General features: G+C 50.5%; 2 protein-coding genes across 3 annotated transcripts in view; one reads left to right on the top strand and one right to left on the bottom strand.

Annotated features, from left to right (window-relative positions):
* PTPN23 (protein tyrosine phosphatase non-receptor type 23) overlaps positions 1-18,009 on the top strand; it is a 58,192-nt gene extending 40,183 nt beyond the window's left edge. Inside the window, exons 18-25 of the mRNA XM_067470429.1 lie at positions 1,844-1,995; positions 3,305-3,484; positions 3,648-5,892; positions 6,794-6,978; positions 10,210-10,314; positions 12,289-12,427; positions 12,773-12,895; positions 16,546-18,009. Coding sequence (XP_067326530.1) covers positions 1,844-1,995; positions 3,305-3,484; positions 3,648-5,892; positions 6,794-6,978; positions 10,210-10,314; positions 12,289-12,427; positions 12,773-12,895; positions 16,546-17,118 — 3,702 coding nt within the window. The 3' untranslated portion in view covers positions 17,119-18,009. The remainder of the gene's footprint in view (positions 1-1,843; positions 1,996-3,304; positions 3,485-3,647; positions 5,893-6,793; positions 6,979-10,209; positions 10,315-12,288; positions 12,428-12,772; positions 12,896-16,545) is intronic.
* A 1,534-nt stretch (positions 18,010-19,543) lies between these two features.
* Positions 19,544-27,691, bottom strand: part of SCAP (SREBF chaperone) — a 91,291-nt gene continuing 83,143 nt past the window's right edge. For both annotated transcript variants that reach the window (XM_067470427.1, XM_067470426.1), the window contains 5 exons: positions 27,538-27,620; positions 25,583-25,749; positions 23,156-23,236; positions 22,853-23,059; positions 19,544-21,064 (listed from right to left, as the gene is read on the bottom strand). In XM_067470427.1, coding sequence (XP_067326528.1) covers positions 20,819-21,064; positions 22,853-23,059; positions 23,156-23,236; positions 25,583-25,749; positions 27,538-27,620 — 784 coding nt within the window. In that variant the 3' untranslated portion in view covers positions 19,544-20,818. The remainder of the gene's footprint in view (positions 21,065-22,852; positions 23,060-23,155; positions 23,237-25,582; positions 25,750-27,537; positions 27,621-27,691) is intronic.

Raw genomic sequence — 27,691 nt, 5'->3', positions numbered from 1 at the left:
CCTTCCTTCCTTCCTTCCTTCCTTCCTTCCTTCCTTCCTTCTCTACCTCTTTCTCTTCTTCCTTCCTTCCCTTTTTTCTTTCCTTCTCTCCTCCCTTCCTTCTCTACCTCTTTCCTTCCTTCCCCTCCCTTTTTCTTTCTCTCCTTTCTTCCCTCCCTCATTCCCCCCCTCCTTCCTTCCTTCCTTCCTTCCTTTCTTCCTTTCTTCTCTACCTCTTTCCTTCCTTCCCCTCTCTTTTTCTTTCTCTCCTTCCTTCCTTCCTTCCCTTTTTTCTTTCCTTCTCTCTTTCCTTCCTTCTTTTCTTTCTTCTCTACCTCTTTCCTTCCTTCATCTCCCTTTTTCTTTCTCTCCTTCCCTCCCTCCCCCTTTCCTTCCTTCCCTCCCTCCCTCCCTCCCTTCCTCCCTCCCTTTTTTCTTTCTTTCTCTCCTTCCTTCCTTCCTTCCTACTCTACCTCTTTCCTTCCTTCCCCTCCCTTTTTCTTTCTCTCCTTTCTTCTTTCTCTGCGTATTCTTGGACTGCAACTCCCAGCAGTTCTCCTCATCAATCTACCTACCTATTGATCTCTATCTAATCTATCTCTTATCTATCTGGAGGATTGCTAGGAGTTGCAGTCCAGGAATAGGAAATAGGAAATAATAATAATAATAATAATAATAATAATAATAATAACAACAACACTCTATTTATATTCCGCCCTTCTCACCCCAAAGGGGACTCGGGGTGGATCACAGTACGTATTTGGCAAACATTCAATGCTTCTTTGTATAGACAATAGACAGACAGACAGACCAGGAGGTGGTTTGTTTCAGCTGTTTTTGGTGCCGTGGAAGGTTAGGCTTGGGTCCAGGGGGTGCTGCTGCTCTATCCTCTATGATGAAGAGCTGTCAGGACTTCCTCCTTCCTTTTGGTCACCCAGCACTTTCTGATCATCTTTCTTTATTGCATCGTAAAACATCTCCACCGCTTTTTAGCAGTACCTAATTTCTCTAATTATAGCTAAAACTGTTTTCGAATTGCTTAGGTAAACAATGAGCTAGGCTGACAGTTGGCAGCTCACGCCAACCCGGGGTTTCAAACTTGCAACCTTTTGGTTGATAAATCTTATAGTTGCTGATGATTTAACAGCTGGGCTAAACCTCCGGGTCCCGGATATGTACGGATTAGGATGCTCTCAAAGAAATCCAAGGAAAAGCATGCTTGCAGCTTGGAAGTAGTACATTTGGAGCATCCTCCTTCCCTAAAGGGCTTGGTCTAGGGCAGTGGTTCTCAACCTGGGGTACGAAATGTTTTTGGCCTTCAACTCCCAGAAACCCTAACAGCTGGTAAACTGGCTGGGATTTCTGGGAGTTGTAGGCCAAAAACATCTGGGGACCCCAGGTTAAGAACCACTGGTCTAGGGGGTGGTGTGAGCAGTTGTTTTCGCACATGCGCTGTATTGTCATTTAGCTTTTTTGGGTTTTTAAGTCCTTTCCATTGTTTTTTGGGCGGGTTTTATGAGTGATGGTCACTCGGTCTGGTAGGGGTGTAGTGTCCAAATTTTGTGTGAATTCATCCAGTGGTTTTTGAGTTATATTAATCCCACAAACAAACATTACATTTTTATTTATATAGATAAACAAAACAAGCCCCAGGGACCTGAGGGCTGTGGGATGGTGGGAGTTGTAGTCCAGCTCACCTGGAAACCACCATTTTGGCCAAAGCTTGGGCACCAATCCATTAGGAAGCCACTTCCTACCTCTCTGATCTACATATCTCTGATTCCATTTTGGCCAGTTTCCTCTTCCTGCGCCTTCCTTGCCCCTTGACCCCTCACCATCTTGCTTTGCCTCCCTCTTGCGCCAGAAACTCTTTGAGGAGCAGCTGAAGAAGTACGACCAGATCAAGGTCTACCTGGAGCAGAACCTGGCGGCCCAGGAGAACATCCTCAAGGCCCTGACTGAGGCCAACGTCAAGTACGCCACCGTGCGCAAGGCCTTGTCGGAGGTGGAGCACAAGTGAGTGCGGGGAGGCCGTGGCACTGGGGACGGAGGCTGGAGGGAAGGCCTCCCTCACACTGAGGCCTTTCTCCAACTAAGGATTTCTCCCACTGAGGGCTCTCTCAGACTGATGCCTCTCATATACTAAGGCGAACTAACACTGAGGCCTCCCTCACACTGAGGCCTTTCTCCAACTGAGGCTTTCTCTCACTGAGGGCTCTCTCAGACTGATGCCTCTCATATACTAAGACGAACTAACACTGAGGCCTCCCTCACACTGAGGCCTTTCTCCAACTTTCTCCCACTGAGGGCTCTCTCAGACTGATGCCTCTCATATACTAAGGCAAACTAACACTGAGGCCTCCTTCACACTGAGGTCTTTCTCCAACTGAGGCTTTCTCCCACTGAGGGCTCTCTCAGACTGATGCCTCTCATATACTAAGGTGAACTAACACTGAGGCCTTTCTCCAACTTAGGCTTTCTCCCACTGAGGGCTCTCTCAGACTGTTACCTCTCATATACTAAGGCAAACTAACACTGAGGCCTCCCTCACACTGAGGCCTTTCTCCAACTGAGGCTTTCTCTCACTGAGGGCTCTCTCAGACTGATGCCTCTCATATACTAAGACGAACTAACACTGAGGCCTCCTTCACACTGAGGTCTTTCTCCAACTGAGGCTTTCTCCCACTGAGGGCTCTCTCAGACTGATGCCTCTCATATACTAAGGTGAACTAACACTGAGGCCTTTCTCCAACTTAGGCTTTCTCCCACTGAGGGCTCTCTCAGACTGTTACCTCTCATATACTAAGGCAAACTAACACTGAGCCCTCCCTCACACTGAGGTCTTTCTCCAACTGAAGCTTTCTCCCACTGAGGGCTCTCTCAGACTGATGCCTCTCATATACTAAGGCGAATTAACCCTGAGGCCTCCTTCACACTGAGGCCTTTCTCCCACTGAGGGCTCTCCCAGACTGATGTCTCTCATATACTAAGGTGAACCAACACGCCTCCCTCACACTGAGGCCTTTCCCCAACTGAGGCTTTCTCCCACTGAGGGCTCTCTCAGACTGATGCATCTCATATACTAAGGCGAAATAACACTGAGGCCTCCCTCACACTGAGGCCTTTCTCCAACTGAGGCTTTCTCCCACTGAGGGCTCTCTCACACTGATGCCCCATATGCTAAGGCGAACTAACACTGAGGCCTTCTCATACTGAGGCCTGCTAACACACAGGCTCTTCTCCCACAGAGACCTCTCACAAACTGAGGACTATAAAGCTACCGGTATATACCTGCTTAGATTGAACTTACCCATTTAACCCTCAGGTGGAACACAACCCTGCAGTCGCTGGTGGCCTCTTACGAAGCGTATGAAGACCTGATGAAGAAGTCCCAGGAGGGGAAGGACTTCTATGCCGACCTGGAGAGCAAAGTGGCCAAGCTCCTGGAGAAGGGCCGGGCGGCCTGCAAAGCGGCCGAAGCAGCCAGGCAGCAGGCCTTGGCAAAGTAAGTACCCCCACCCCACCCGCCCCCCCACGGCCGGGGACTGAAGGCAGACAGGAGGGGAATGTGTGTACTTGGAGTTGGAGGGCTTTTCCTTTATGGCACATATTTCGACTGCTCCTCGGTCTCTCTTTCTACTCTCTCTCTCTGCTCTTGGTGTTTCCAGGGAAGCAAAGATGAGGCCCCCGCCCAGGCCTACGACTCCAAAACCACCGCTTCAGAAGAAGCCTACGGACCCGGACGGGGTCGAGATGATGCCGGCCCTGGCCTCCCTCTCTTTGGCCGACCTACCGGAGGAGCTGAGGAGCCTCCCGCCCGAGGTGCTGGCCTCCCACCTGGCGCAGCTGCCCCCCGATGCCCTGGCGGCCCTCGGCATGGACCCGGCCTTTGCCTGCGCAGGCATGGGGGGTCCAGGCCTTGAGGCCTTTGGGGCCACTCCTTTGCCGCCCCCCAGAGCAAGCCAGCCCCAGGCTCCCTTCAGCCCGGGACACTTCATGGCAGGGGGGGCCATGCCTGGGCAGTACCAGCCCCCCAGAGCCCCCGCTGCTGCCTCTGGACAGAGGCCTTTCCCCGGGGTCTCGGTGCCGGCCCACTTCCCCGCCCACCAGATGCCGCCTCCCATGCCTCGGGCGGGCCCCCCTCCGATGAGCTCTGCTCCTTCAGCTGTCCCCAGCCCTCAGGTGTATCCAACGAGGACCATTGTACAGGGGCCCCCCTTGGCCCCCGGGCAGCCACCCTACCCGGGGCCTCCGCTGCCCCCCCAGCACACATCCCCCCAGCACATCCCCATGTCAGTCTCTGCCCCGGGCGGGGGTTACGTCATGGGCCGTCCAACCCACGGGAATGTAGTGGTGGCCCCAGCGCAGCCCATGCCTCTGGCGGTGAGGCCCACCACTGTAGTTCCCCACCAGAACTTTGGGGTCCACAACTTCCCCTCTCAGGCGCAGGTCGTCCGCCCGGCCACCACCACTGTAGACAGCATCCAGGGCCCCATCTCCAGCTGCTCCGCCCCCAGGGGGGTCACCGGCCCGGTCTCTCATTGGGCAGCGCCCCCTCCTCCTCCTCCGCAGGGAGGGTTTGTGGGACCCCAAGGGCCCGCCGCCCAGTATCCTTACGGACAAGTGAGTGGGCCTCCCTACATGTCACCGGCCGTGGCTCCTTACTCCACCGCTCAGCCCCATCCCCAGCCCGGCTTCCCTCCTCATGGGCATCACCAGAGCCCTCTTGACCGGCAGGCCCAGCCTCAGGCAATTGCGGGCCAGCCATACCAAGCTCAGTTCCTGCCCCGAGGGCAGCCCCCCCAACAGGGCCCCTTCCAGGGTCCCTTCCCACCCCAGGCTTCTGTCCCACCCACCGTCCTGAGCCAGGGTCCCGTTCACCCCACGGTCCAGGGACAGATCCCGGGGCAGATGGCTCCCCAGCATTACCAGCTGCCTGACAAGATGCCCCCTCCGCTGGCACTTCCCCCCCACTCCGGGGCCATGGCCTTCCCAGCCCAGGTCCCCAGGGGCTCCAGCATCACAGTGGGCATGGTGGGGCCTGGACAGCCACTGCCCCTGCGCCCCTCACACGCCGCTGTCGCCATGCAGCCCATGCCCCCAGCAGCCCAAGGGGCCTACGGTCCGGTTGCCGCCCAGATGCCCCCAGGACCCCAGCAGCCACCACCCCCTCCGCCGCCCAGTCCAGGACTGGCCCAGATGACTGGAGGGGTGGTGGTCCCGGGTGCCGCCCTGCCTTCGCCAGCCCCCTCCCCACAGCCGCAGCCCCCCATGGCCCTGCAGGCCCCACCCTCCTCGCTGCAGGGCCCCTCCGAGACCCCCTTCCACCGGCAGGGCTCCTCCTCCTCCACCACCGACGACCTGCTGTCCTCTAGCCCAGAGAGCCAACATGGTGGGCCCAAGGCGGCAGTAGGTCAGCCCTTGCTGCAGCCCACCAAAGCGGACGCCAAGGACGGCCTGCGGCCCAAGGCGGTGCAGTTGATCGAGAACGACCCCTATGAGAAGCCCGAGCGGCTGCGGAGGCTGCTCTCGGAGCTGGAGCGCTTCCAGGAGGCGGTGGCGGCACTGGGGAGGCCCGGTCCCGGGGGCATGGAGCTGGACGGCCTGTGGAAAGAGCTTCAGGAGGCCCAAGAGAAGGAGGCCCGCCAGCGCTCCATCGCCATCGCCCGCTGCTACGCCATGAAGAACCGGCACCAGGACATCATGCCCTACGACAAGAACCGCGTGGTGCTGCAGTCCGGGAAGGATGACTACATCAACGCCAGCCGGATCGAGGACCTCTCCTCCTACTGCCCCACCATCATCGCCACCCAGGCCCCGCTGGTGGGCACCGCCTCCGACTTCTGGCTCATGATCTACGAGCAGAAGGTCTCCGTGGTGGTCATGCTGGTCTCCGAGCAGGAGATGGAGAAGGTGAGCCAGGGAGGCGGAGGTGGAGAAGGTGACCCAAAAGGTGATTCTGTCCAGTGTCTTGGATGACATAGAAGGCAGTGGAAGATCAAATTTCTAGTTGAGATCAAGTTGGGAAGATGGGCTCATAATAGCAAGGGATCGGGGTCCAAAATGACCTCAACAGATTAAATGTCAGTGGCATCGACAGCACAGCAAAGCAGGAACAGATCAGTCACAGCCACTTCAGGCTATAAACTATTTTATTTTACAGCTATATACATTTGAAGCTACTTAACACTCAGCACATCGTAAACTTGCTTCTTTACCGTCTGATCGTAACATTGCGAACACACTAACGGTTATCAGTACTAGTCCACACCTCTTGCATTCCAGAGTGACGTATGACATACGAAGCTGCATCCATTTGTTCTGTACACTTGATTTATGACCTCTCTAGGAATGCCATTCCCTCCATAGTTCAGTTAACTCTTTCCACACAGGAATACATTACACTTGGCACGTAGCTGCTGCATTTCAAACATACATACATACTTTAAAATCTACATTATGAATTGTAAACAACTTCAACATTAAAGACTTGGGCCAAAACTACCAAAATAGTTGAAGGCCTTATGACAAGCTTGGGCCAACTTGGGCTCTTCCTCCAGGTGTTTTGGACTCCAACTCCCACAATTCCTAACAGTCTCAGCCCCCTTCCTTTTCCCCCTCAGCCACTTAAGCCTGAGGCTATTAGGAATTGCATAGCTCACCTGGAGGGCCAAAGTTGGACCATGCCAGCATTATGAGGAACAGTGGAGGGAGTTTGGAGACGTTCAGCTTGGAGAGAAGGCTGAGAGAGAGTGGGCTTGTTTTCCGCTCTTTGGAGATGACCCTCTTCCAACTGTGATTCTTTGTCCGGCAGCAAAAGGTAGTGCGCTACTTCCCAACGGAGCGAGGGCAGCCCATGGTCCAGGGCCCCATCACGCTGGTGCTGACCAGCCAGAAGGCCACCCCGACCCACACCGAGCGCATGATCAGCCTCCAGTTCCGGGACCAGAGCCTCAAGCGCACCATCATCCACCTGCAGTTCTCCTCCTGGCCTGAGCTGTAGGTACCTCTTAGGCAGTGTTTTTCAACCTGGGGGTCGGGACCCCTGGAGTGGTTGCGAGGAGGTGTCAGAGGGGTCGCCAAAGACACAATATTTTCTGTTAGTCATGAGGGTTCTGTGTGGGAAGTTTGACCCATTTCTGTCATTGGTGGGGTTCAGAATGCTCTTTGATTGTAGATGAACTATAAATCACCGCAACTAAAACTCCCAAATGTCAAGGTCTATGTTCCTCAAACTCCACCAGAGTTCACATTTGGGCATATTGAGGATTTGTGCCAAGTTTGGTCCAGATCCATCATTGTTTGAGTCCACAGTAGTCTCTGGATGTAGGTGAACTACAACTCCCAAACTCAAGGTCAATGCCCACCAGACCCTTCCAGTATTTTCTGTTGGTGATGGGAGTTCTGTGTGCCAAGTTTGGTAAAATTCCATCACTGGTGGAGTTCAGAATGCTCTTTGATTGTAGGTGAACTATACATCCCAGCAACTACAACTCCCAAATGACAAAATCAATCTCCCCACAATCCCACCAGTATTCAAATTTGGGTGTATCGAGTATTTGTGCCAAATTTGGTCTAGTGAATGAAAATACATCCTGGAAATCAGATATTTACATTATGCTTCATAACAGTAGCAAAATTAAAGTTGTGACGCAGTCATGAAAATTATTTTTATGGTTGTGTGTCACCACAACATGAGGAACTGTATTAAGGGGTCGCAGCATTAGTAAGGTTGGGAAACACTGCTCTTAGGCAACCCCCTTTTCGGCATTGGAGGGAGGGGGGAGCTGAGCTTGGATGGGCCTCCGTGGCCGGAAGAAGCCTGGACGAGCCCCCAAGACACAACAGGCAACCATCACTTCCACGCTGGAAGAAAGCTTCCAAAATGGGTTTGTCCTTGAAAGCTTTTCGGGTTTTTTTGAACCTCTATTGATGGAGCTACAATGAAACCGTATTTTTCATGTTTTTTAATCTTTAGTGTGTTTTAGTAGAATTTTTTTTTTGTATTTTGTGATGTCTACAGTTGTTTAATTAGATTGCCGAATGTGTTTATCTTGATGTGATTGTCCGTATGGTTTCTTTGTGGCAATTGAATGATTGCCTTACATCAGTGTTTCTCAATCTGGGGGTCGGGACCCCAGAGGGGGTTGTGAGGGGGTGTCAGAGGGGTCGCCAAAAACCATCAGAAAGCACAGTATTTTCTGATGGTCACGGGGATTCCATGTGGGAAGTTTGAGCCAATTCTATCGTTGATGGAGTTCAGAATGTTCTATGATTGTAATGAACTATAAATGCCAGCAACTACAACTCCCAAAAGTCAAGGTCTATTTTCCCCAGGCTCCACCAGTGTTCACATTTGCGCATATTGAGTATTTGTGCCAAGTTTGGTCCAGATCCACCATTGCATGAGCCCACGGTGCTCTCTGGATATAGGTGAACTACTACTCCCAAACTCAAGGTCAATACCCACCAAATCCTTCCAGTGTTTTCCATTGGTCATGGGAGTTCAAATCCATCGTTGGTGGAGTTCAGAATGTTCTTTGATTATAGGTGAACTATAAATCCCAGCAACTACAACTCCCAAATTACGAAATCAATCCTCCCCCAACCCCACTAGCATTTACATGTGGGTGCATTGGGTATTTGTGCCCAGTTTGGTCCAGTGAATGAAAATACATCTTGCATATCTGATATTTACATTATGATTTATAACAGTAGTGAAATGACTGCTATGAAGTAGCAACAAAAACAATGTTATGGTTGGGGGTCACCACCACATGAGGGACTGTATTAAGGGGTCACGGCATTAGGAAGGTTGAGAAACACTGCCTTACATGTTGGAAACCATCCTAAGTCCCTTGGGAAATAAGGTGGTATCCAAATAAAGTTTTATCAGTAGTAGTATTATTATTATATTGGAGCCCCCTGTGGCACAGTGGGTTAAAGCACTGAGCTGCTGAGCTTGTTGACTGAAAGGCCGCAGGTTTAAATCCGGGGAGCGGCGTGAGCTTCCGCTGTCAGCCCCAGCTTCTGCCAACCTAGCAGTTTTGAAACATGCAAATGTGAGCAGATCAATAGGTACCGCTCCGGTAGGAAGGTAAGGGCGCTCCATGCAGTCATGCTGGCCACATGACCTTGGAGGTGTCTACGGACAACGCCGACACTTCGGCTTAGAAATGGAGACAAGCACCACACCCTAGAGTCGAACATGTTAGGGGAAAACCTTTTTGCTATTATTATTATAAGACCCCCTGGTGGTGCAGCAGGTTAAACCGGTGAGCTGGTGAACTTGCTGACCGAAAGGTCGGTGGTTCGAATCCAGGGAGCAGGGTGAGCTCCTGCTGTTAGCCCCAGCTTCTGCCAACCTAGCAGTTCAAAAACTTGCAGATCTGAGTAGATCAATAGGTTCTGCTCTAGCAGGAAGGTAACAGTCCTCCATGCAGTCGTGCTGACCACATGACCTTGGAGGCGTCTACGGACAATGCCGGCTCTTCAGCTTAGAAATGGAGATGAGCACCAACCCCCAGAGGCAGACATGACTAGACTTAATGTCAGGGGGAAACCGTTACCTTTACTTTACATAGTGAAATATCTTGGAGATGTTAGGAGTCAATTTCCGACGGCATGAAGACATCACAAATTCCCTCTGTGACATCCTGACTGAATTATCCTGGCTGAATCAATTCTCTCTCTGTGACATTTCGAAGCCAGCAAAGGGTGCTGGAAGCCTTGTATTGCAACTTGTGAAGCCACAAGTTCTAATAAGGAAACTGAGAAGAGGGGGAGATGGGCAGGAAAGGTGTATAAAAGGAAGTGGTGGTGGGAAAAAGTCAGTAGTATCTTTCTTTGCTGCAGAGAAACAAGCAATATATTCATTTCAAAGCAAAAACGGCTTGTGAGTGGTTATTTAATATTGCTAAATAGATCCTACAGTCTGACAGGAGATGTGAAACTACCACCAGGCTGAGGGGGGGAAAGGGAAAGGCCTAAGGCTGTTAGGAATGGTGGGAGCTGAAGTCCAAAACAGGAGGCAGGGCCCGCCTTGGCCCAATGCTCATGTCTGGAGCATGAGGCTGTGCATTCAGATTACAAGAAAAGATATTTTGTCAGGGTTGTTCCAAGGTTTGGTGGTTCTAAGAATCTTGGAGTACGGGAGGGACTCTCTCCTCCTGGGCAGGAGGAATCTCCTTGTGAGAGTCTGGATGCTGACCTTTTCCCTCCCCTCCACAGCGGCCTCCCCGACAGCAAAGGTGTCCTACTCCGCTTCATCCAGGAGGTGCACAGCCACTACCTGCACCAGCGCCCGCTGCACATGCCCATCGTGGTCCATTGCAGGTAAGGAAGCAGAGATACAGACGGGCCAACTGGGGCCAGGGATGCAAGGAGGGGTGGAGGTGCTCACCTGCGGGAAGCTTCTGGCAGTTCCCTTTCCCACTCTCTGAGTTGTCTGCCCCAAGGCCGGGGTAGGCACTGAGAAGGTCCTGCCCCCCATCTTCCCCAAACAGTCCAAAGTGAAGGGCTTTAGGCTGAGGAACAGAAGGGGCTAGGCTGCAACTCCCTGCATCCTACACCACTGAGGGATGCCTGCCATAGATGTGGGCAAAACGTCAGGAGAGAATGCTCCTGGAACATGGCCAGACAGCCCGGAATACTCACAGCAACCCAGAAGTTGCAACTTTTGCTATGTACTATGTACTACTATTATTACTACCCATATTGACTCGAGTCTAATGCGCACCTCAATTTTCAAAAGCCTGGAAACAAAAACAAAAAAGTATTTGCTGCTGAATGTCATGCGCAGCAGCAAAAAGTGCGCACTTTTCCTTATGGCCATTGCAATTACTGCCTGCTTAGAATTCCTTTGCGATAGAACACGAAAGCTTCAAGTGATGGAAAAGAAAACCTTGGGGTTCGTCTCTGATGTGGAATGAATCCACTTTATGTTCAATGCAATGGAGTCAAGGGAGGGGGCATAGTTTTGCAAGGCCTTGAGTTTTCTCTGTAAAAGGATGCGGATGCCTCACCAAACTATACATCCCAGGATCCCATAGCATTGAACCATGGCCATTGAATTAGAGATGACGTCTCTCAAATAGAAGCTCCAGGTGCAGCTCCTGAAGCAGCTTCCCCTTTTGCTTTGGCTCAGCATTAAGATTATCCTATGATGCAAATTGTTGGGAATCAGCCTGTGTTTGTGTGGTGGACTCTGTGTGAAAATGAAACTGTTTTGCAGGATGACAGGCAAGAGAAGAGATTAGATAGGGAGGCGAGATGGCTTCTGCGTGGGAAGAATTCCAGGTGCAAGTCAGGCAGTGGGAAAAGATGGCTGAAGGGCCGAAGGAATGCTTTCATGCATTGCTGCCTTATTAATGGGGAAAACTGCTTTTGGTTTTTTAGATCAAGTATCTTAGCAATTAGAGCAAGGATTTCTTGCCTTGGTTCTCGCTTCATGTCCTGGTCAAGTTTTGCTTTAAGTCTTGGGGATTTTACCATGAACTCAAGCTCATTTGTTGTTCTTTGATTTGACATGACTTGAAGCGAGCTCTTGCCTTGGTTCTCGCTTCAAGCCATGTCCTGGTCAAGTTTTGCTTTAAGTCTTGGGGATTTTATCATGAACTCAAGCTCATGTGTTGTTCTTTGCTTTGACATGACTTGAAGCGAGCTCTTGCCTTGGTTCCCGCTTCAAGTTCTGCTTTAAGTCTTGGGGATTTTATCATGAACTCAAGCTCATGTGTTGTTCTTTGCTTTGACATGACTTGAAGCGAGCTCTTGCCTTGGTTCCCCCTTCAAGTTCTGCTTTAAGTCTTGGGGATTTTATCATGAACTCAAGCTCATGTGTTGTTCTTTGCTTTGACATGACTTGAAGCGAGCTCTTGCCTTGTTTCCCGCTTCAAGTTTTGCTTTAAGTTTTGGGGATTTTACCATGAACTCCAGCTAATGTGTTGTTCTTCGATTCTTGGATCACTTGAGTGGATGTTTTATTCCTCGTCTTTGGATCATTCAAGTTCACGAGTTTACCCTGCTCCTTGGATTTAGATTCATGCTTTAACCTTTGCATTGGAATTTCATCTCTGGTTTTGTGAGACTTTTTATCTTACCTTTGGATTTATTTATTTTTTTACTCTTTTACTGTGTGTGCTTTTTCAATAAACTGTTTATTTCTCTGCTGGGCTTCCTGGTGAGTGCTCACCACATCATCCCTTTGACCTTTGGACGCTGGGGAGGGGGAGTCCAATGGGAGAAGGGTGCCTCTGCCCCAGCTAAGGTGTAACATTTACTAACTCAGTCCTCCTCCTCTTCCTCCTGAAGCTCTGGGGTCGGGCGCACGGGGGCCTTCTGCCTGCTCTATGCCGCAATGCAGGAAGTGGAGGCTGGGAACAGCATCCCGGACTTGGCCCAGATGGTGAAGAGGATCCGCCAGCAGAGGAAGCACATGCTGCAGGAGAAGGTAGGGCCAGGGGCACTAGAGGGGCCACGCGAGGGGCCACAGCCCTCCTTTCCTCCTCCAATGGGACTCTAGTTGGTTTGCAGCAGGCACGAGCCAACTTGGGCCCTCCCTCCAGGTGTTTTGGACTTCAATTCCCACAATTCCTAACAGCCTACCGGCTGTTAGGAATTGTGGGAGTTGAAGTCCAAAACACCTGGAGGGAGGGCCCAAGTTGGCCCATGCCTGCCTTAATGTAAAGCCATTCATTATTGTGCAAAGTGACTTGGAGGCAGAAGGCCTCTCTCTCTCTCTCTCTGAGTGGGCATTGGGTCAAGGGTGCCTCGCTGACCATTGCTTCCCTTCCAGCTCCACCTCAAGTTCTGCTTCGAGGCGGTCCTGAAACACGCCAAGCAGGTCCTGCAGAGGCATGGGGTCATCGCCGCCTCCTCCGCCTGCAAGCCTCCCAGCACCACCTCCGGCCCACAAAAGGTGAGCCACATCATCCCCTTGACCTTTGGACACTGGGGAGGGGGAGTCCAATGGGAGAAAGGTGCCTCTGCCCATGTGCAGGTACCAACCTGCCACTGCATCAAGTCTCAAGGAGTCAGAAGAAGAACAGTTTCAAAATTCGTATCTCTTTATTTGAATTGAAGACACACGCTGGTGGGATTCCTTCACCGCTGGTGGGCCTTGAGCCATTCTCTCTTTGTGGTCAGGGCTTTGGCTCCAGAACTTCCAAAAATGGTGGCCCAGAAGGGACACGGCATCCGTTTAAATGTCAAAACAGGGTTTTGGGGAAGGGATAGAAAAGCTCTGAAGGTCAGGTTGCTGTGAGTTTTCCGGCCTGTATGGCCACGTTCCTGAAGCATTCTCTCCTATACACATGTATTGTTTCCCATCGTGGTCAACTGTGAATAGCACATATGGTAATCTCTGGCACCTGCATAAAAATGAACTGGCTGGCTACCAGTTGAAATGGAATTCAACTGGAATGATAATATGGCTGCTTATGCTGTTGTTATTGTTTTTCATAATAATAATAATAATAATAATAATAATAATAATAATAATAATAATAATAATCTTTATTTATAACCCGCCACCATCTCCCCAAAAGGGTCTCGGGGCGGCTAACATGAGGCCAAGCCCAGAATAATACAACATGATTAAACACAAAATAACAAAAAATACATCATAACAAAATATATCAATAACAAATAAAATAAACTGGGTTGTTGTAGGTTTTCTCAGGCTATATGGCCATGTTCTAGAGGCATTCTCTCCTGACGTTTCGCCTGCATCTATGGCAAGCATCCTCAGAGGTAGTGAGGTCTGTTGGAACTAGGAAAAAGGGGGTTTATATATCTGAGGAATGACCAGGGTGGCGCAAAGAACTCTTGTCTGCTGGAGCTAGGTGTGAATGTTTCAACTGACCACCTTGATTAGCATTTGATTGCCTGGCAGTGCCTGGAGCAATCTTTTGTTGAGAGGTGATTAGATGTCTTTGTTTGTCTCCTCTCTGTTGTTGTGCTGTTCTAATTTTAGAGTTTTTTTAATACTGGTAGATAAACAATATAAAATAGGATAATAAAATCGAACACAGAGGGTGGGCCAGATGTATGAGGTAAAATGTTAAAAGGTTAAAACCCTGGGTAAGATAGGGATAAAAAGTGCATTTATAAGAGAAGACGCCCTGAAAGGAAGAGCAATGGAGTTTTTTTTAATGAATGTTCTATTTATTGTTTTAATTGTTATTATATTGCTTTGTTGTATGTAGTGGCTTCGAATTGCTGCCAAATGTAAGCCGTCCTGAGTCCCCCTTTGGGGGTCGAGAAGGAACGGGATAGAAATATTGGAAATAAATAAATATTCTAAAATCAGGACAGTAAATAAAGAGGAACACTCAAAAGCAGGGGAAATCCAGGCAAGAATCAATCAGGGCCAACTAACACTTCCAAACAAAGGATTCTCCCAGGCAGGAAGCAGCCAGGCTTTGAAGCTGCAAAGCCACTCAAGATGGCCAACTGCAACATTTACATTTGCCTCAAACAGATAGTTCTTTCTCCCACTCTGGACATCATTCCACAGGAATATAAACCTCTCTTGCCTAGTTTCCAACAGACTCCTCAACCTGGAAAATGATTTTAGCGATGAGACGCTGAGGACTTGTGTTTTTTTGTATTGCTTTTATTGTTTTTATATGATTTATAATTCAGTGCCCCCAACAACTGTATTTTATGTTGTTGGGGGCATTGAATTATGCTGATTGTAAACCGCCTTGAGTTGCCTTTGGGCTGAGAAAGGCGCTATATAAATATGGTAAATAAATACATAAACAAACCTCTGAGAATGCCTGGCATAGATGTGGGTGAAACCACATGAGAGAATGCTTCTGGAACATGGTCAGACAGCCCGGAAAACTCACAGCAAGTCAGTCACTCCGGCCATGAAAGCCTTCAACAACGCCCTGAGCTTTCTCTAGTCGGCCTGGCCAGCAATGAGGGATTCTGAGAGCTGAAGTCCAAAATATTGAGAAACAAAGGTTGGGAAACTCTGGCCTAGAAACACACAATCCTCTGGTTCTTTTAGAGCAGTTGTTCGAGCACCAGTAGGCTGTGAGGATGAAAATCTCGTCCATGAGCCTCCATCCTCTTTGTTTATTTATTTTATTTTTCCGCTCCTTTTGTGCTGTCTGCCACTCCTTCCCTGTTGCTGACCATGGCATATGTTCTGTATCAGAAACTAGAGCTGGTGTAGTCTATCCAAGGCAATTTTCTGAATCAGCACCTCAAACCAAATCTAAAGTTGACCAAAAACTGATTCACAACCCTTTTGGGGCTGAAATTGGAGAGTGGCCCCTAGTCAAAGTGGTCAAAGCTTAGGAGTCACTGTTTTAGAAGCCCACTGCAGGGCTCCATCTCCCCCCAAACCCAGACCCCATGCTGTCAAGGGCACTGAATGTTTATCTTTTATGTTGGGAATCCACCCTGAGTCCTTCCAGAGAGATAGGGTGGAATATAATTATGTAAAGGTGTGTTGTTATTATTATTATTACTACTATTACTAGCCGTCTACTTTGTCTACACTTGTCTACTTTGTAGTGGTGGTTAAATGTGGATGTCTCCTTCCATATCGCCACTTTATAGAAATCTCCAAATGAAGCTGACACTCTCTATAGAATGTTGTTGGCATTGAAACCATGGTACTGCCAAAATACCTGTTTTGTAATGCCTAAACCGCCATCTATATAATAATAATAATAATAATAATAATAATTATTATTATTATTATTATTATTATTATTATTATTATTTATACCCTGCCATGCATTGATGTGGCCCACATGGGGGTTCTGTGTGGGAGGTTTGGCCCAATTCTATCGTTGGTAGGGTTCTTTCCCCTTTTTTGAAGAGGGTGATGATGGTGGCATCCTTGAAGTCTGCTGGGATTTTCTCGGTCACCCACACTTTTTCTATGAGCTGGTGGAGTTGGTGTGTCAGCTCGGGTCCTCCCTCTTTAAAGATTTCAGCAGGGATCCCGTCCGGTCCGCTGGCTTTGTTATTCTTTTGTTGTTCTTTTGTTGGCTGATGGCAAGTAAGTAAGCAAGCAAGCTGATGGCAAGTAAGTAAGGGGTTCAGAATGCTCTGTGATTGTAGGTGAACTACAAATCCCAGCAACTACAACTCCCAAATGTCAAGATTCTATTTCCCCCCAAACTCCACCAGTGTTCACATTTGGGCATATTGAGTATTCATGCTACATTTGGTCCAGATCCACCATTGTTTGAGTCCACTGTGCTCGCTGGATGTAGGTGAACTACAACTCCAAAACCAAAGGACACTGCCCACCAAACCCTTCCAGTATTTTCTGTTGGTCATGGGAGAACTGTGTGCCAAGTTTGGTTCAATTCCATCATTGGTGGTGTTCAGAATGCTCTTTGATTGTAGGTGAACTATAAATCCCAGCAACTACAACTCCCAAATGACAAAATCAATTTTTTAGAGTGAAGGACATACATTGGGTTGTTAGGTGTCTTGTGTCCCAATTTGGTGTCAGTTCGTCCAGTGGTTTTTGAGTTCTGTTAATCCCACAAAGGAACATGACATTTGTATTTATATAGATTCTTCCTCCCTTTCCAGCCGTACGTCCACCAAGACCCTCAGGACCTGGTCCTGGGGGGCGACATGCCCATCAGCTCCATCCAGGCCACCATTGCCAAGCTCAGCATCCGGCCGCCCTCCGGAGGGGGAGAAACGTCCGCTGCCAACGGTCAGCCCCTGATGGAGCCCTCCATGACCAATGCCGGCACTTTCCCAGCAGCTGCTCCTTATCCGGCCGTGCCAGACCCACTGGTGTCTGTGGTCCCAGAGCAGCCGCCCCCTCCGCCCCTCTCTCCCCCAACCGTGGGGCCAGAGGCTCCGTCAGAGAACAGCAACCACGTGGAAGAGGCGGAGACGGAGGAGGGACCCCCCGACTTGGATGCTGCCTCCGCCCTTGCCTCCTCCGCGGTGGCCCCTTCCTCCTCCTCGCTGGAGCTGCTGGCCTCTCTCACGCCCGAGGCGTTCACCCTGGACAGCGCCCTCAAGGGCCGGCAGCGGGTCAGCAAGCAGAGCTTCCTCCAGCCCCAGAACGGGGAGGGCCTGCGAGGGTCCCGGCCCAGCGACGACCCCCTCAGCCTGCTGGACCCGCTCTGGACCCTCAACAAGACGTGAGCAGAATGGAGCGGAAGGAGGGCAAGCAGACTCTGTGGCTGTTGGGATTTCCCCATTTGTCTAGGGTGGGAGAGGGAGCCGGCTGGTTTCACACAACAAAAACATGGCCAGGAGACCGTTCTCCTTCATTCTCTTGCTTTCTGAGCAGACAGGTTCCCCTAAGGCTGTGGACGAGGAAGATTCCCGAGCTGGATTTCTCTCTCTGTTGCATCCTGCCGCCCTTCCTTCTCTGCCTCAAAGAGGGGTGGGACTCCTGGGCTCCTCTTGATGCGGTTTGCATGCGCCCTTCACCCTTGTTCCTGCTGGCAAGTGGCGGTCAAAAAAGTCTCCGCAGATCTGTGTGAGCCAGACCCACTCCTGTAGCACCCAGGGAAGGGCACAGAGGTGTTGCTAATGCCCCATTGCTTGGTGAATCTGCACGGTTTTCTGCACAAGGAGGCTTGGCTGCCCCACATGGACTTCGCTACCAGGCTCTTCCAACTTCGAGAGGCTCACCTGGGCTCTGCATTGGGCCGCTCTTGGCTCCTCCACCAGCCCCACAGACTCTTGCTCTTTTGGAAAGGAAAGGAAGGGGCCGCCCAGTGCCTTGCACCATCCGCGTTGTGACCACGCAGCCGAATCAGCCCCTCTTCCTCCGCTATTCCTCGTCCTGGCTGTTGCTCACTTGCCTTTGGAGGGAATAATGCCCACAGAAGGGAGTCCCGGCAGGAGCGGCGTTTGTGTGACTCTCCCAGAACGGTTTGCTGCTGCTCTCCTCCACAAGTGCTTTGTCCATTTTGAGGGCAGAGCGCAACGCCCATGGGTCTCATCCTCTGCTGCCAAAGCTCCTCTTGGTTTTCCAGCCAGGCTCTCAATGGTTGCCTCCAAGCCTTTTTTTTTTTTTTGGGGGGGGGGGGGTCCATTTTGGGATTGTTAGCTCTGCAGCCCTTCCTTGAATGGAGATACACTCATGCAACCCCACACATCTTGCAACGGTGGGACTGAAGGGTGAGCTGCTCTCGGGCTCCTCAGCAGCAAAACTTGAATCGTCGTGGGATTTTGGGATAGTGGTCCACTTGTTCCAAAGGGCTGGGGAGCAGCTGAAGGCGGCACAGGAGGAATGCCAACCCCGTGAGCCTTCTTCTAGAGGTTGGACTGCAATGCCCATCATCGAGGGCTGTCAGCCTTCCTTGGGTGAATGCAGCCGTGGAGTGGAGGCTTCGTCTTTCCTCGGCCATCCGAGAAAAGGTGGGCCTGCGCTCCCGCCCCAATGACGCTGCCCCCCTTGTGCCTCCTGGGGAGATGGGTTTGGGGGCTCCTCTGCTTTCCTTCTGTATAAATGTAACATGGACTTCCTCTTCTGTAATTTAGAACCAATCTTTTTCAGCTCTTTGCTACTAAACTAAATAAAAAGGGGATGGGATCACTGCTGAGTTTTGCCGTGCAGGTTTTTGGTCTGCAGAGAGGCCGAGGGTATGTTTGCATCGGGAGGGAGCTTCCAGCTTAGTCCTTGGCTACCTGTCATATGTTCCATAGTTGATGCTGGTTGGTGGTAGTAGACCTGGCAGTTGGTGATGGAAGGGTTAATGCAAGTTTTGGTTCTAAAGGGCTGAGTAGTTTGTAAGTAACAGTTTACAGGTAAAAGCAATTAGGGTGAAGGCATGGAGGGGATAGGTTGCAGCTTGTTATTGAATTTAAGGAGCTAACCTTGAGACTGATCTTAGGAAGAAAAGTATCTGTTGTCATATTTTGGTGGTGGATGCTGCTGGCTTTCCCCCCAAGTCTGTTGGATTTTCCGTATCCTGACCTGTCTCCTGAACCCTTGTAACCCTGGAACCTTGAATCTCTGGACTGGCTTTTGACTACAGTATAGACTCTTGATCCCTGGACTTTGTTTATTGAACTCTCGGCGTTTGACCACTGGACTGGACGCTTTTGACTACGAAGTTATTTTTGCAATCAGTTTTTGTTTATTCTGTGGCTGAGTGCTATCTTTATGTTTTATATTTTGGTCTATTAAAACAGCCCGCAAGTAAGTGCTGTTTTAATTAAACTGTTTGATAAAACTGGGAGTTTGGTTCATCTCTACCTAAATAAGGCAGAGCCCTGGCAACGTGACAGAATATTTTCTCCCAAAGATCAGTCTCAAGGTTAGCTCCTTAAATGCAGTAACACCCAGCTGCAACTAATCCCCTGCATGCCTCCACCCCTTAACTGCGTTTACCTGTAAACTGTTACTAACCACTCAGCCCTTTAGAACCAAAACTTACATTAACCCTTCCATCACCAACTGCCAGGTCTACCACCACCAACCACCATCAACTATGGCACATATGACACTGCCAGGGCTTATAATGGTCTAAACACAAACCTTGTTCCCAGCTAAAGTCACCCAGACCCCGAGAGGCCTTCCTGCTCATTTCCCCGCAAAGACACGCCAGAGCCGTCAAGTTAGTTCTGTTTAATGTCCCTGTCCACATTATAAAACACAATCTGGTACAAAAGCCGCTCCCGCCGTACGGTCCAAAAAGGGCACAGCAGAGCTAAGGCCACCTGAGGCATTGGGGGAGGGGGGGGGCGATGTGGGAGACAATGCCCAGAGGGGTCAGCAGTGGGGGGGGGGAGGAATGGGGGTCTCCATTGGCCAGAATGGGAAAAGGGGCAGAAAAGGGATGCAGCAGGCTAGATCCAAAGCGTCCTTTCTACAGGAAGGGGCCCTAAACGAAAACAACCAAAGACACCAACTAGGTGGTCAGTCCGTGGCTTTAAACACTTAAGTAGTAAAGCCTCTTCTTGCTCCGCTCTTCCTTTCCTGTCTTCCCGGCCACCGGAGAGGAGCAATTCTGTTTTCCTGCTTGCTTGGGGTGTATCACAGGAATCTGCAAAGCCAAGACTGGCCCAAAACGGAGTCGGGAGGGCCGCATTGCTGCTCCAGCTGCTCCCCTTGAGCCTGACCATTGGGCCAGCTTTGGAATCCCCTCCCGCCACTCCTCTCTCTCCTTCCGAGCTTATTATAGGCCAGAATAAATAAGTATGTACAGGACATAAATAAATATGGCAGGCAGCAGGATAGGCTCACCCTTGGAGGGAAGGAGGGAGGGAGGTGGCAATGAGGGGCTCACGAAGCTTCCCAAGAGCAGAGCCCAAGGTCGACCCCAAAAGTGTCCCTGGCTGGAGCCCTGGACAGGAATGGGCCAGAGGAGGAGAAGCAAGGAGGGTGGAAAGCCAGCTGCCATTTTGCCAGGCGGCAGGAGGGCCCTTGGTGCAACAAGGGGCCCAAGAAGCCTTCCAAGAGCAGAGCCCAAGATCTATCCCAGGACTATATGGGGCAGAAGGGGTAGGAATGGGCAGAGGGAGGGTGGGAGCCAGCCAAAGCAGCCCTTCCTGTCCCAAAGCGGGGAGAGAGAGAGAGGCTCTTCTTTGGGGCACCTGCCAATTCTAGGGGCCAAGTGTGGACTCTCCTTGATCTCCTCTTGTCCAGACAGGACTCTCGCCCCTCTCTTTCATAATCTCGACTCGAGAGCATGGAGAGATGCCTCCAGAGTAGCAAGGCTTCCTTGCCTCTTGGCTGACCCCATTGCACCTCTGCAAGTGGGACTTCCCATGACCCTTGTCAGCCAGTGTGCCCTCCCTCTCAAGCGCCCTCCCATCGTCCGCTTCGGTCAGACAAGGACCCAGAAGGGCTGACTGCCGGCTGCCGGGCCTCTTGCCCCCGTCCGCATCAGTCCCGCTTCTCCAGCACGGAGGGCACGTAGACCAGGCTGAGCTCGCTGCCGAAGTTGCAGACGATGGCCGCGTTCTCCAGGACCAGGATCTGGCGGGCGGGCTGGGCCTCGTTGCTCTTGCCCAGGTAGACCGTCTGCAGGAGGTCCCCGTAGCCGATGTCCCAGAAGGAGACGCAGCCCTGGCCCCCCGTCACCAGCAGGTTGTCCGAGATGACGCCCAGGCTGGCCCCGCAGCCCATGTCCTGAGGGAAGGAAGGAAAGGAGACAACAACGGGTGAGATCAGGTGAGATGGTGAAACAGGCAGGACACAAGTCTTCTGGGGGTCAGACATAGCCTACCATCAGCATTAGGGAAAACTACCCTAAAACATACAGCAGAGCATCCAAAAACAAACAGGATGCAAAAGTTGAGCTGATAAGCAAGCAGAGCATGAAGTGCCGTGTCATGTGGATGTAAAGATTTCCCTTCGTGACCACCTGTGATTTGCACCTATGGTAATTCTGCGCGCGCGCGGATGTAAAGAATTCACAGCTTAGGAGGCAAACCTGTAGAGACCGATTTTAAAAAATCACAAAAGGGTTTAGTGTTCCCTTGCTGATTTGCAGTTTGCTTTCCGCAGACTTGCTGTTTCATGGTTAGTGTTGAGAATTTACTATTCTAAACCCTAACCGCAAAACAGTGAATCCGCGGGCTCTGGGGCAAGGTGGGGAAGCTGGCCGTGGTTGATCCAGCCAGGGGTGGACTCTGCTGCTGGTTGGATTGGCCAGGGCCGGCTTCTCCACCTCGCCCCAGCAGCCACGGAGCCCTGTGGAAGCCCAGGGCAGCACTGCAAAGGCTGCTGGGGTGAGGTGGGGGAAGCCAGCCCTGGCCGATCCAACCAGCAGATCAGCCAGGGCCAGCTTTCCCATCTCGGCCCAGCAGCCTTTGCAGCGCTGCCCTAGGCCTCCATGGCTGCCAAGGCGAGATGGGGAAGCCAGCCCTGGCTGATCTACTGGCTGGATTGGCCAGGGCCGGCTTCCCTGCCTTGCCCCAACAGCCATGGAGCCCTATGGAAGCACAGGGCAGTGCTGCAAAGGTTGCTGGGGCGAGGTGGGGAAGCTGGCCTTGGCCAATCCAGGGGTAGGGCAGGGCCTGCCGCTGGCTGGTCAGCTGGCCAAGCAGCAAGAGACTTCCCGCCACACAGGGGGCTTCTGGGAAGAAGAAGCCCCCTGCAAGCAGCATGGCTGGCGGGAGAGTGCCCACTGCCACAACGGCCCTTGCCCAGTAAGTCGGGCAAGGCATTTCTTACACACACACATACACACATATAGAGAGAGAGAGCATCCCTAAATTGTGGTTTTTCACATCGGGGTGGTCCTGGAACGTACCCCCTGTGATAAGTGAGGGAACACTATTATTATTATTATTTACATTTATATGCCACTCTTCTCACTCCGAGGAGCCACCACTGAGAAGGCCCTGTCTCTCATCCCTGACAGGCGGCCTGCAACAAAGAGCAGGGCCTCCCCTGAAGATCTTAAATTGGGTTGTTGTAGGTTTTTCAGGCTATATGACCATGGTCTAGAGGCATTATCTCCTGACGTTTCGCCTGCATCTATGGCAAGCATCCTCAGAGGTAGTGAGATCTTAAATTCCTTCTGGTTTGTAGGGAGAGATATGTGCGGACAGGTAAGTTGGGCCAGAACCGTTTAGGACTTTATAGGCTAAAGCCAGCACTTTGAATTGTGCCCAGTAGCAAACTGGCAGCCAGTGGAGCTGGCGCAATAGAGGAGTAGTATGCTCCCTGAGCGCTGCTCCCATTAGCAACCTGGCTGCCTCCCACTGGACCATTGGAAGCTTCCAGACAGGCTTCAAAGGCAACTCTACGTAGAGCGTGTTGCAGTAGTCTATACAGGATATAACTAGAGCATGGACTAGCGTGGCCAAGTCAGACTTCCCAAGGTATGGACTTAGCTGGTGCACACTCCTCCACTTCCAAGATGAGACCGGATCTGGTCCCTTTGGGGTACTTCGACCGCATCTTTCTCACCTGCTGGATGGAATAGTGCTTGATGCCGGAGCTGCGGTCCCAGATGCTGATGACGTCGTCCAGGCCGCTGCTGATGACGCAGGTGGCGGTGCAGGTCAGGGAGGTGACGTCCCCGCGGTGCGCGTACATGTGCCCCACCCGGGCCCCCGTCAGCACGTCCCAGAGGCAGATGGCCCCGTCCTGGCCCCCGCTGGCCAGAGCCATGGTCTGGAAGGCAAAGGCAACGTGTCAAATCCCTTCGCTGGACCAGAGGGAGTCTAGCTGGAGCAACGCCCTCCCCCCCAAAAAAAGGCCTCCTCCTACCTGGTCAATGTAGACGGCCGTGATGGCCCCCGAGTGGCCCTGCAGTGTGAAGAGGCAGCAGGAGTCCTCCAGGCGGTAGACCTGTTGGGATGGGAAGCGGGTTCAAAGACATTCAAAACAGGACAAAGAGGAGGAGGAGGATTCGGACAGAAATGTATTTTCTGGCTGGAATGTTTTAAGATTCTGCCCAGAAGGTGTGAACCAAAGGAAAACAATGGGAGTCGCACCCCAACAACAAGAACAGCGTTTCTCAACCTGAGGATTGGGACCCCTGGGGTCTCCTAAGACCATACATGTTTTCAGAGGGGTCACCAAAGACCATCAGAAAACATATATGTTCATAGGAATCCCTTTGGCAGAGAAGGCTGAAGATCTCTCCGCCTGTCCTTCTCTTCCTTTTTGGAAACAGATGGCAAATCCTCCCACCAAAAGCCCTCCTCTGCTGTGATTGGCCGGCCTTTCAGCTAAAGGGAGGGCTCTTTCTGAGACTTTAAGCATGCGTGTTCAGCGCATGGCAGCATGGTGCGCATGTATGAGCGAGAGTAGAGCATGCAAGGCAGCAGCGAGTCCTTTCAAGGCATGGAGATTCTGCATGGGAAGTTTGGCCCAATTCTACCATTGGTGAGGTTCAAAATGCTCTTTGTAAATAAACTATAAATCCCAGCAACTACAACTCCCAAATGTCAAGGTTATTTTTCCTAAACTCCACCAGTGTTCACATTTGGGTATAATGAGTATCCATCCCAAGTTTGGTCCAAATCTATCATTGTTTGAGTCCACAGAGCTCTGGATGTAGGAGAACTACAACTCCAAAACTCAAGGTCAATGCCTACGAAACGCTTTTAGTATTTCCTGTTGGTCATTGAAGTTCTGTGTGCCAAGTTTGGTTCAATTCCATCATGCTCTTTGATTGTAGGTGAACTATAAAGCCCAGCAACTACAACTCCCAAATGTCAAGGTCTCTTTTCCCCTAAACTCCACAAGTGTTAACATTTGGGTACATTGAGTATTCCTGCCAAGTTTGGTCCAGATCCATCATTGGTTGAGTCCACAGAGCTCTCTGGATGTAGGTGAACTACAACTCCCAAACTCAATGCCCATCAACCTTCCAGTATTTTCTGTTGGTCATTGAAGTTCTGTGTGCCAAGTTTAGTTCAATTCCATGGTAGGTGGAATAAATACCGCTTTGAGTACACCTCGGGGTGAGAAAAGCGGTATACAAATACTGTAAATAAATACATTCAATTCCATCATTGGTGGGGTTCAGAATGCTCTTTGATTGTAGGAGAACTCTAAAACCCAGCAACTACAACTCCCAAATGTCAAGTTCTATTTCCCCCAAACTCCACCAATGTTCACATTTGGGCATAATGAATATCTGTCCCAAGTTTGGTCCACAGTGCTCTCTGGAAGTTGGTGAACTACAACTCTAAAGGTGAATGCCCACCAAACCCTTCCAGTATTTTCTGTTGGGTCATGGGAGTTCTATGTGCCAAGTGTGGTTCAATTCCATCGCTGGTGGAATTCAGAATGCTCTTTGATTGTAGGTGAACTATAAATCCCAGCAACTACAACTCCCAAATGTCAAGGTTTATTCCCCCCAAACTCCACCAGTGTTAACATTTGGATACATTGAGTATTCCAGGCAAGTTTGGTAGAGATCCATCATTGTTTGAGTCCACAGAGCTCTCTGGATGTAGGTGAACTACAATTCCCAAACTCAAGGTCAATACCCACCAAACCCTTCTAGAATTTTCTGTTGGTTGTGGGAGTTCTGTGTGCCAAGTTTCGTTCGATTCCATCATTGGTGGATCTCAGAATGTTATTTGATTGTACATGAACTATAAATCCCAGCAACTACAAATGACAATATAAAACCCCACCCCAACCCCATCAGTATTCAAATTTAGGTGAATCGAGTATTTGTGCCAAATTTGGTCCAGTGAATAAAATACACCCTGCATATCAAATGTTTACATTACAATTCATGACAGCAGCAAAATTACCGTGATGAAGTAGCAACGGAAATAATTGGGTCCTCTGACCCTGATCCCCAGTGGAACAGTTCCTTTCACCTCCGGTTCCCCTTGAATCACCCTAAAACTGAATTGTCTACATTCCCCATCGTGGTCCCTGTGAATCGCACATATGGTATTTCCCGCTGTTCGGAATCTTCTACAAAACTTATTACACACTTTTAGATGGTAGCCCCGCCCACTCTCCCCTTGAGAGTATATATATATAGCCAGTGGGAGGGGCTACTGCCTCAGATCCTTTCATCCGCTGCCATTGCAGCAGCTAGAAATCTCTCGTTTTTCTTCATCGTTGACTAGCGTTTAAATTGTATAGTCTTTTAAGGCTGTAAACCACTTTGGGTCTCATCCATATTGGAGTGACACCCACGTTGACAGTCAGCCCCTTACTCACCCGGAGGGTGTGGTCCTGGCTCCCCGTCACCAGGCGCCCGGCTGCGGCCTTCAGGGCGGTGATGGGTTTCTGGTGGGCACAGGTGACCGTGTGGGTCAGCTGGCAGGAAAGGAGGTCGCCGCTGCTGTACATGGGGGGCGGGGGAAGGCTGCTCCTCCCTGGCGCACCTGAGAGACAGGAAGGAAGGACAGGTGAGCTTGGTGTGAACACTCTCCTGGGCAAACTTCAGCCCTCCCTCCAGGTGTTTTGGACTGCAACTCCCACCATTCCTAACAGCCTCAGGCCCTTTCCTTTTCCCCCTCAGCCGCTTAAGCTGGAGGGAGGGCCAAAGGAAAGGGCCAGGACAGGAAAAACCCTCTGACTTTAAACACCACACTGTTAGATGGAAAGCCATCCCTTTATTGAAGATAATTAAAAAAGCAAAAAGGTAAAAAAACACTTTAAAGAAATAGGTAAATCCAATTCGGTAGGAAGATAAGCAGGAACAAAGTAGTCCAGGGTAAGCCAAGACCAGTGTCAGAATTCAGGAAGGAAGGAAAGCAGATGGAATAGTCGCTGCACATGCAGCACAAAAATCTGAGCACCACACTATGAATGAATTATGCCAAAAAATGGTGGTAATAAGAACTGTGCAGCATGAGGTTGCCCAACTGACACACTGGGCACCATACAAGCCATGACACAATGACCACGATGTACTCTTTGACTCCCTGGCCATTGCACCTTGCATATGCTGCCTGCATTGCTACTATTCTGTTGTGCTCTGATTGCTTGCGTCCAAATAGAGAGATGTTTAGACTATGCTGAGAACAAACTGCAGTGGTTTGTCAGTGGCATCGGCCGCACAGCAAGGCAGGAAACAGATCGATCACAGCCACCTTAGGCTAAAATCTACTTTATTTACAGCTGTATACATTAGAAGCTACTTAACACTCAGCACATCGCAAAACTAGATTCCTTCTGACTGATCGTAGCATTGCGAACACTGTTATCAGCACTAGTCCACACCTCCTGCATTCCAGAGTGATGTATGACATACGCACGCTGCGTCCATTTGCTCTATTCACTTGATTTATGACTTCTCTAGGAATGCCGTTTTTCCATGGTACAGTTAACTCTTTCCACACAGGAATACACTCGGCACAAAGCTACTACATTTTAAACACACATACATAATTTGGAATCTACATTAGAAACTGCAAACAGCTCCAACATGGTTCCCATCCCTTAGTTCCCCAGATGCTTGAGGCCTGAGCTTCCAAAAGTCCCAGCCATCTTGACCGAAGGGAGTGGAAATCCAAAACACCTGGAGGACCAAAGGTTGGAAACTACTGGCTGCTGAATTGTGTCCACTGCCAAAATCTTTCCTGCATTTGGATAATGGATATTTTTGATGTTAGGCTGAAATCGTATTATTTAAAGGGGGGAATTGCTGTTCTTGGAAGCGGAGACAATTCTCTGCCAGGAAATGGGGATTCTGGAAACTTCGTTGAACGTAAGTTAAAGGTAAAGGGTTTCCCATGACATAAAGTCCAGTTGTGTCCAACTCTGGAGGTTGGTGCTCATTTCCATTTCTAAGCCAAAGAGCCGGCGTTGTCCGTAGATAGCTCCAAGGTTAGGTGGCCACAGGCATGACTGCATGGAGTGCCGTTACCTTCCTGCCGGAGCAGTACCTATTGACCTACTCACATTTGCATGTTTTCAAACTGCTAGGTTGGCAGAAGCTGGGGCTGATAGCGGAAGCTCACGCCGCTCCCCGGATTCGAACCTGTGACCTTTCGGTCAACAAGCTCAGCAGCTCAATGGTTTAACCCACTGCGCCACCGGGGGCTCCAGTTGAACATCAGGAGTATGAAAACAGACTCCTTGTGCTATTGGGGAGCAGGAAATGTGCAGGTGGAATGGAGGTCTGGCTGCAGGAAAGCGCTCGTCACGAATGAACCCATCTCTCTCACCTCGGAACTGGGAGTGATCCAGGGAGGAGTGCGTCCTCAAGGAATAGAAGTCCAGGGAGCCGTTCAGCCGGGCAGCAACAATCCTATGGCAAGGATACAAAGGCCAAGACACGCAAATGAATGTGTTTCCATTATCTGGACTGTTCTAGAACTC

The sequence above is a fragment of the Anolis sagrei genome, chromosome 6 (genome assembly GCF_037176765.1).
Source record: "Anolis sagrei isolate rAnoSag1 chromosome 6, rAnoSag1.mat, whole genome shotgun sequence".
In the NCBI taxonomy this organism is placed as follows: domain Eukaryota; kingdom Metazoa; phylum Chordata; class Lepidosauria; order Squamata; family Dactyloidae; genus Anolis; species Anolis sagrei.
This window is presented reverse-complemented; position numbering and strand designations above follow the sequence as displayed.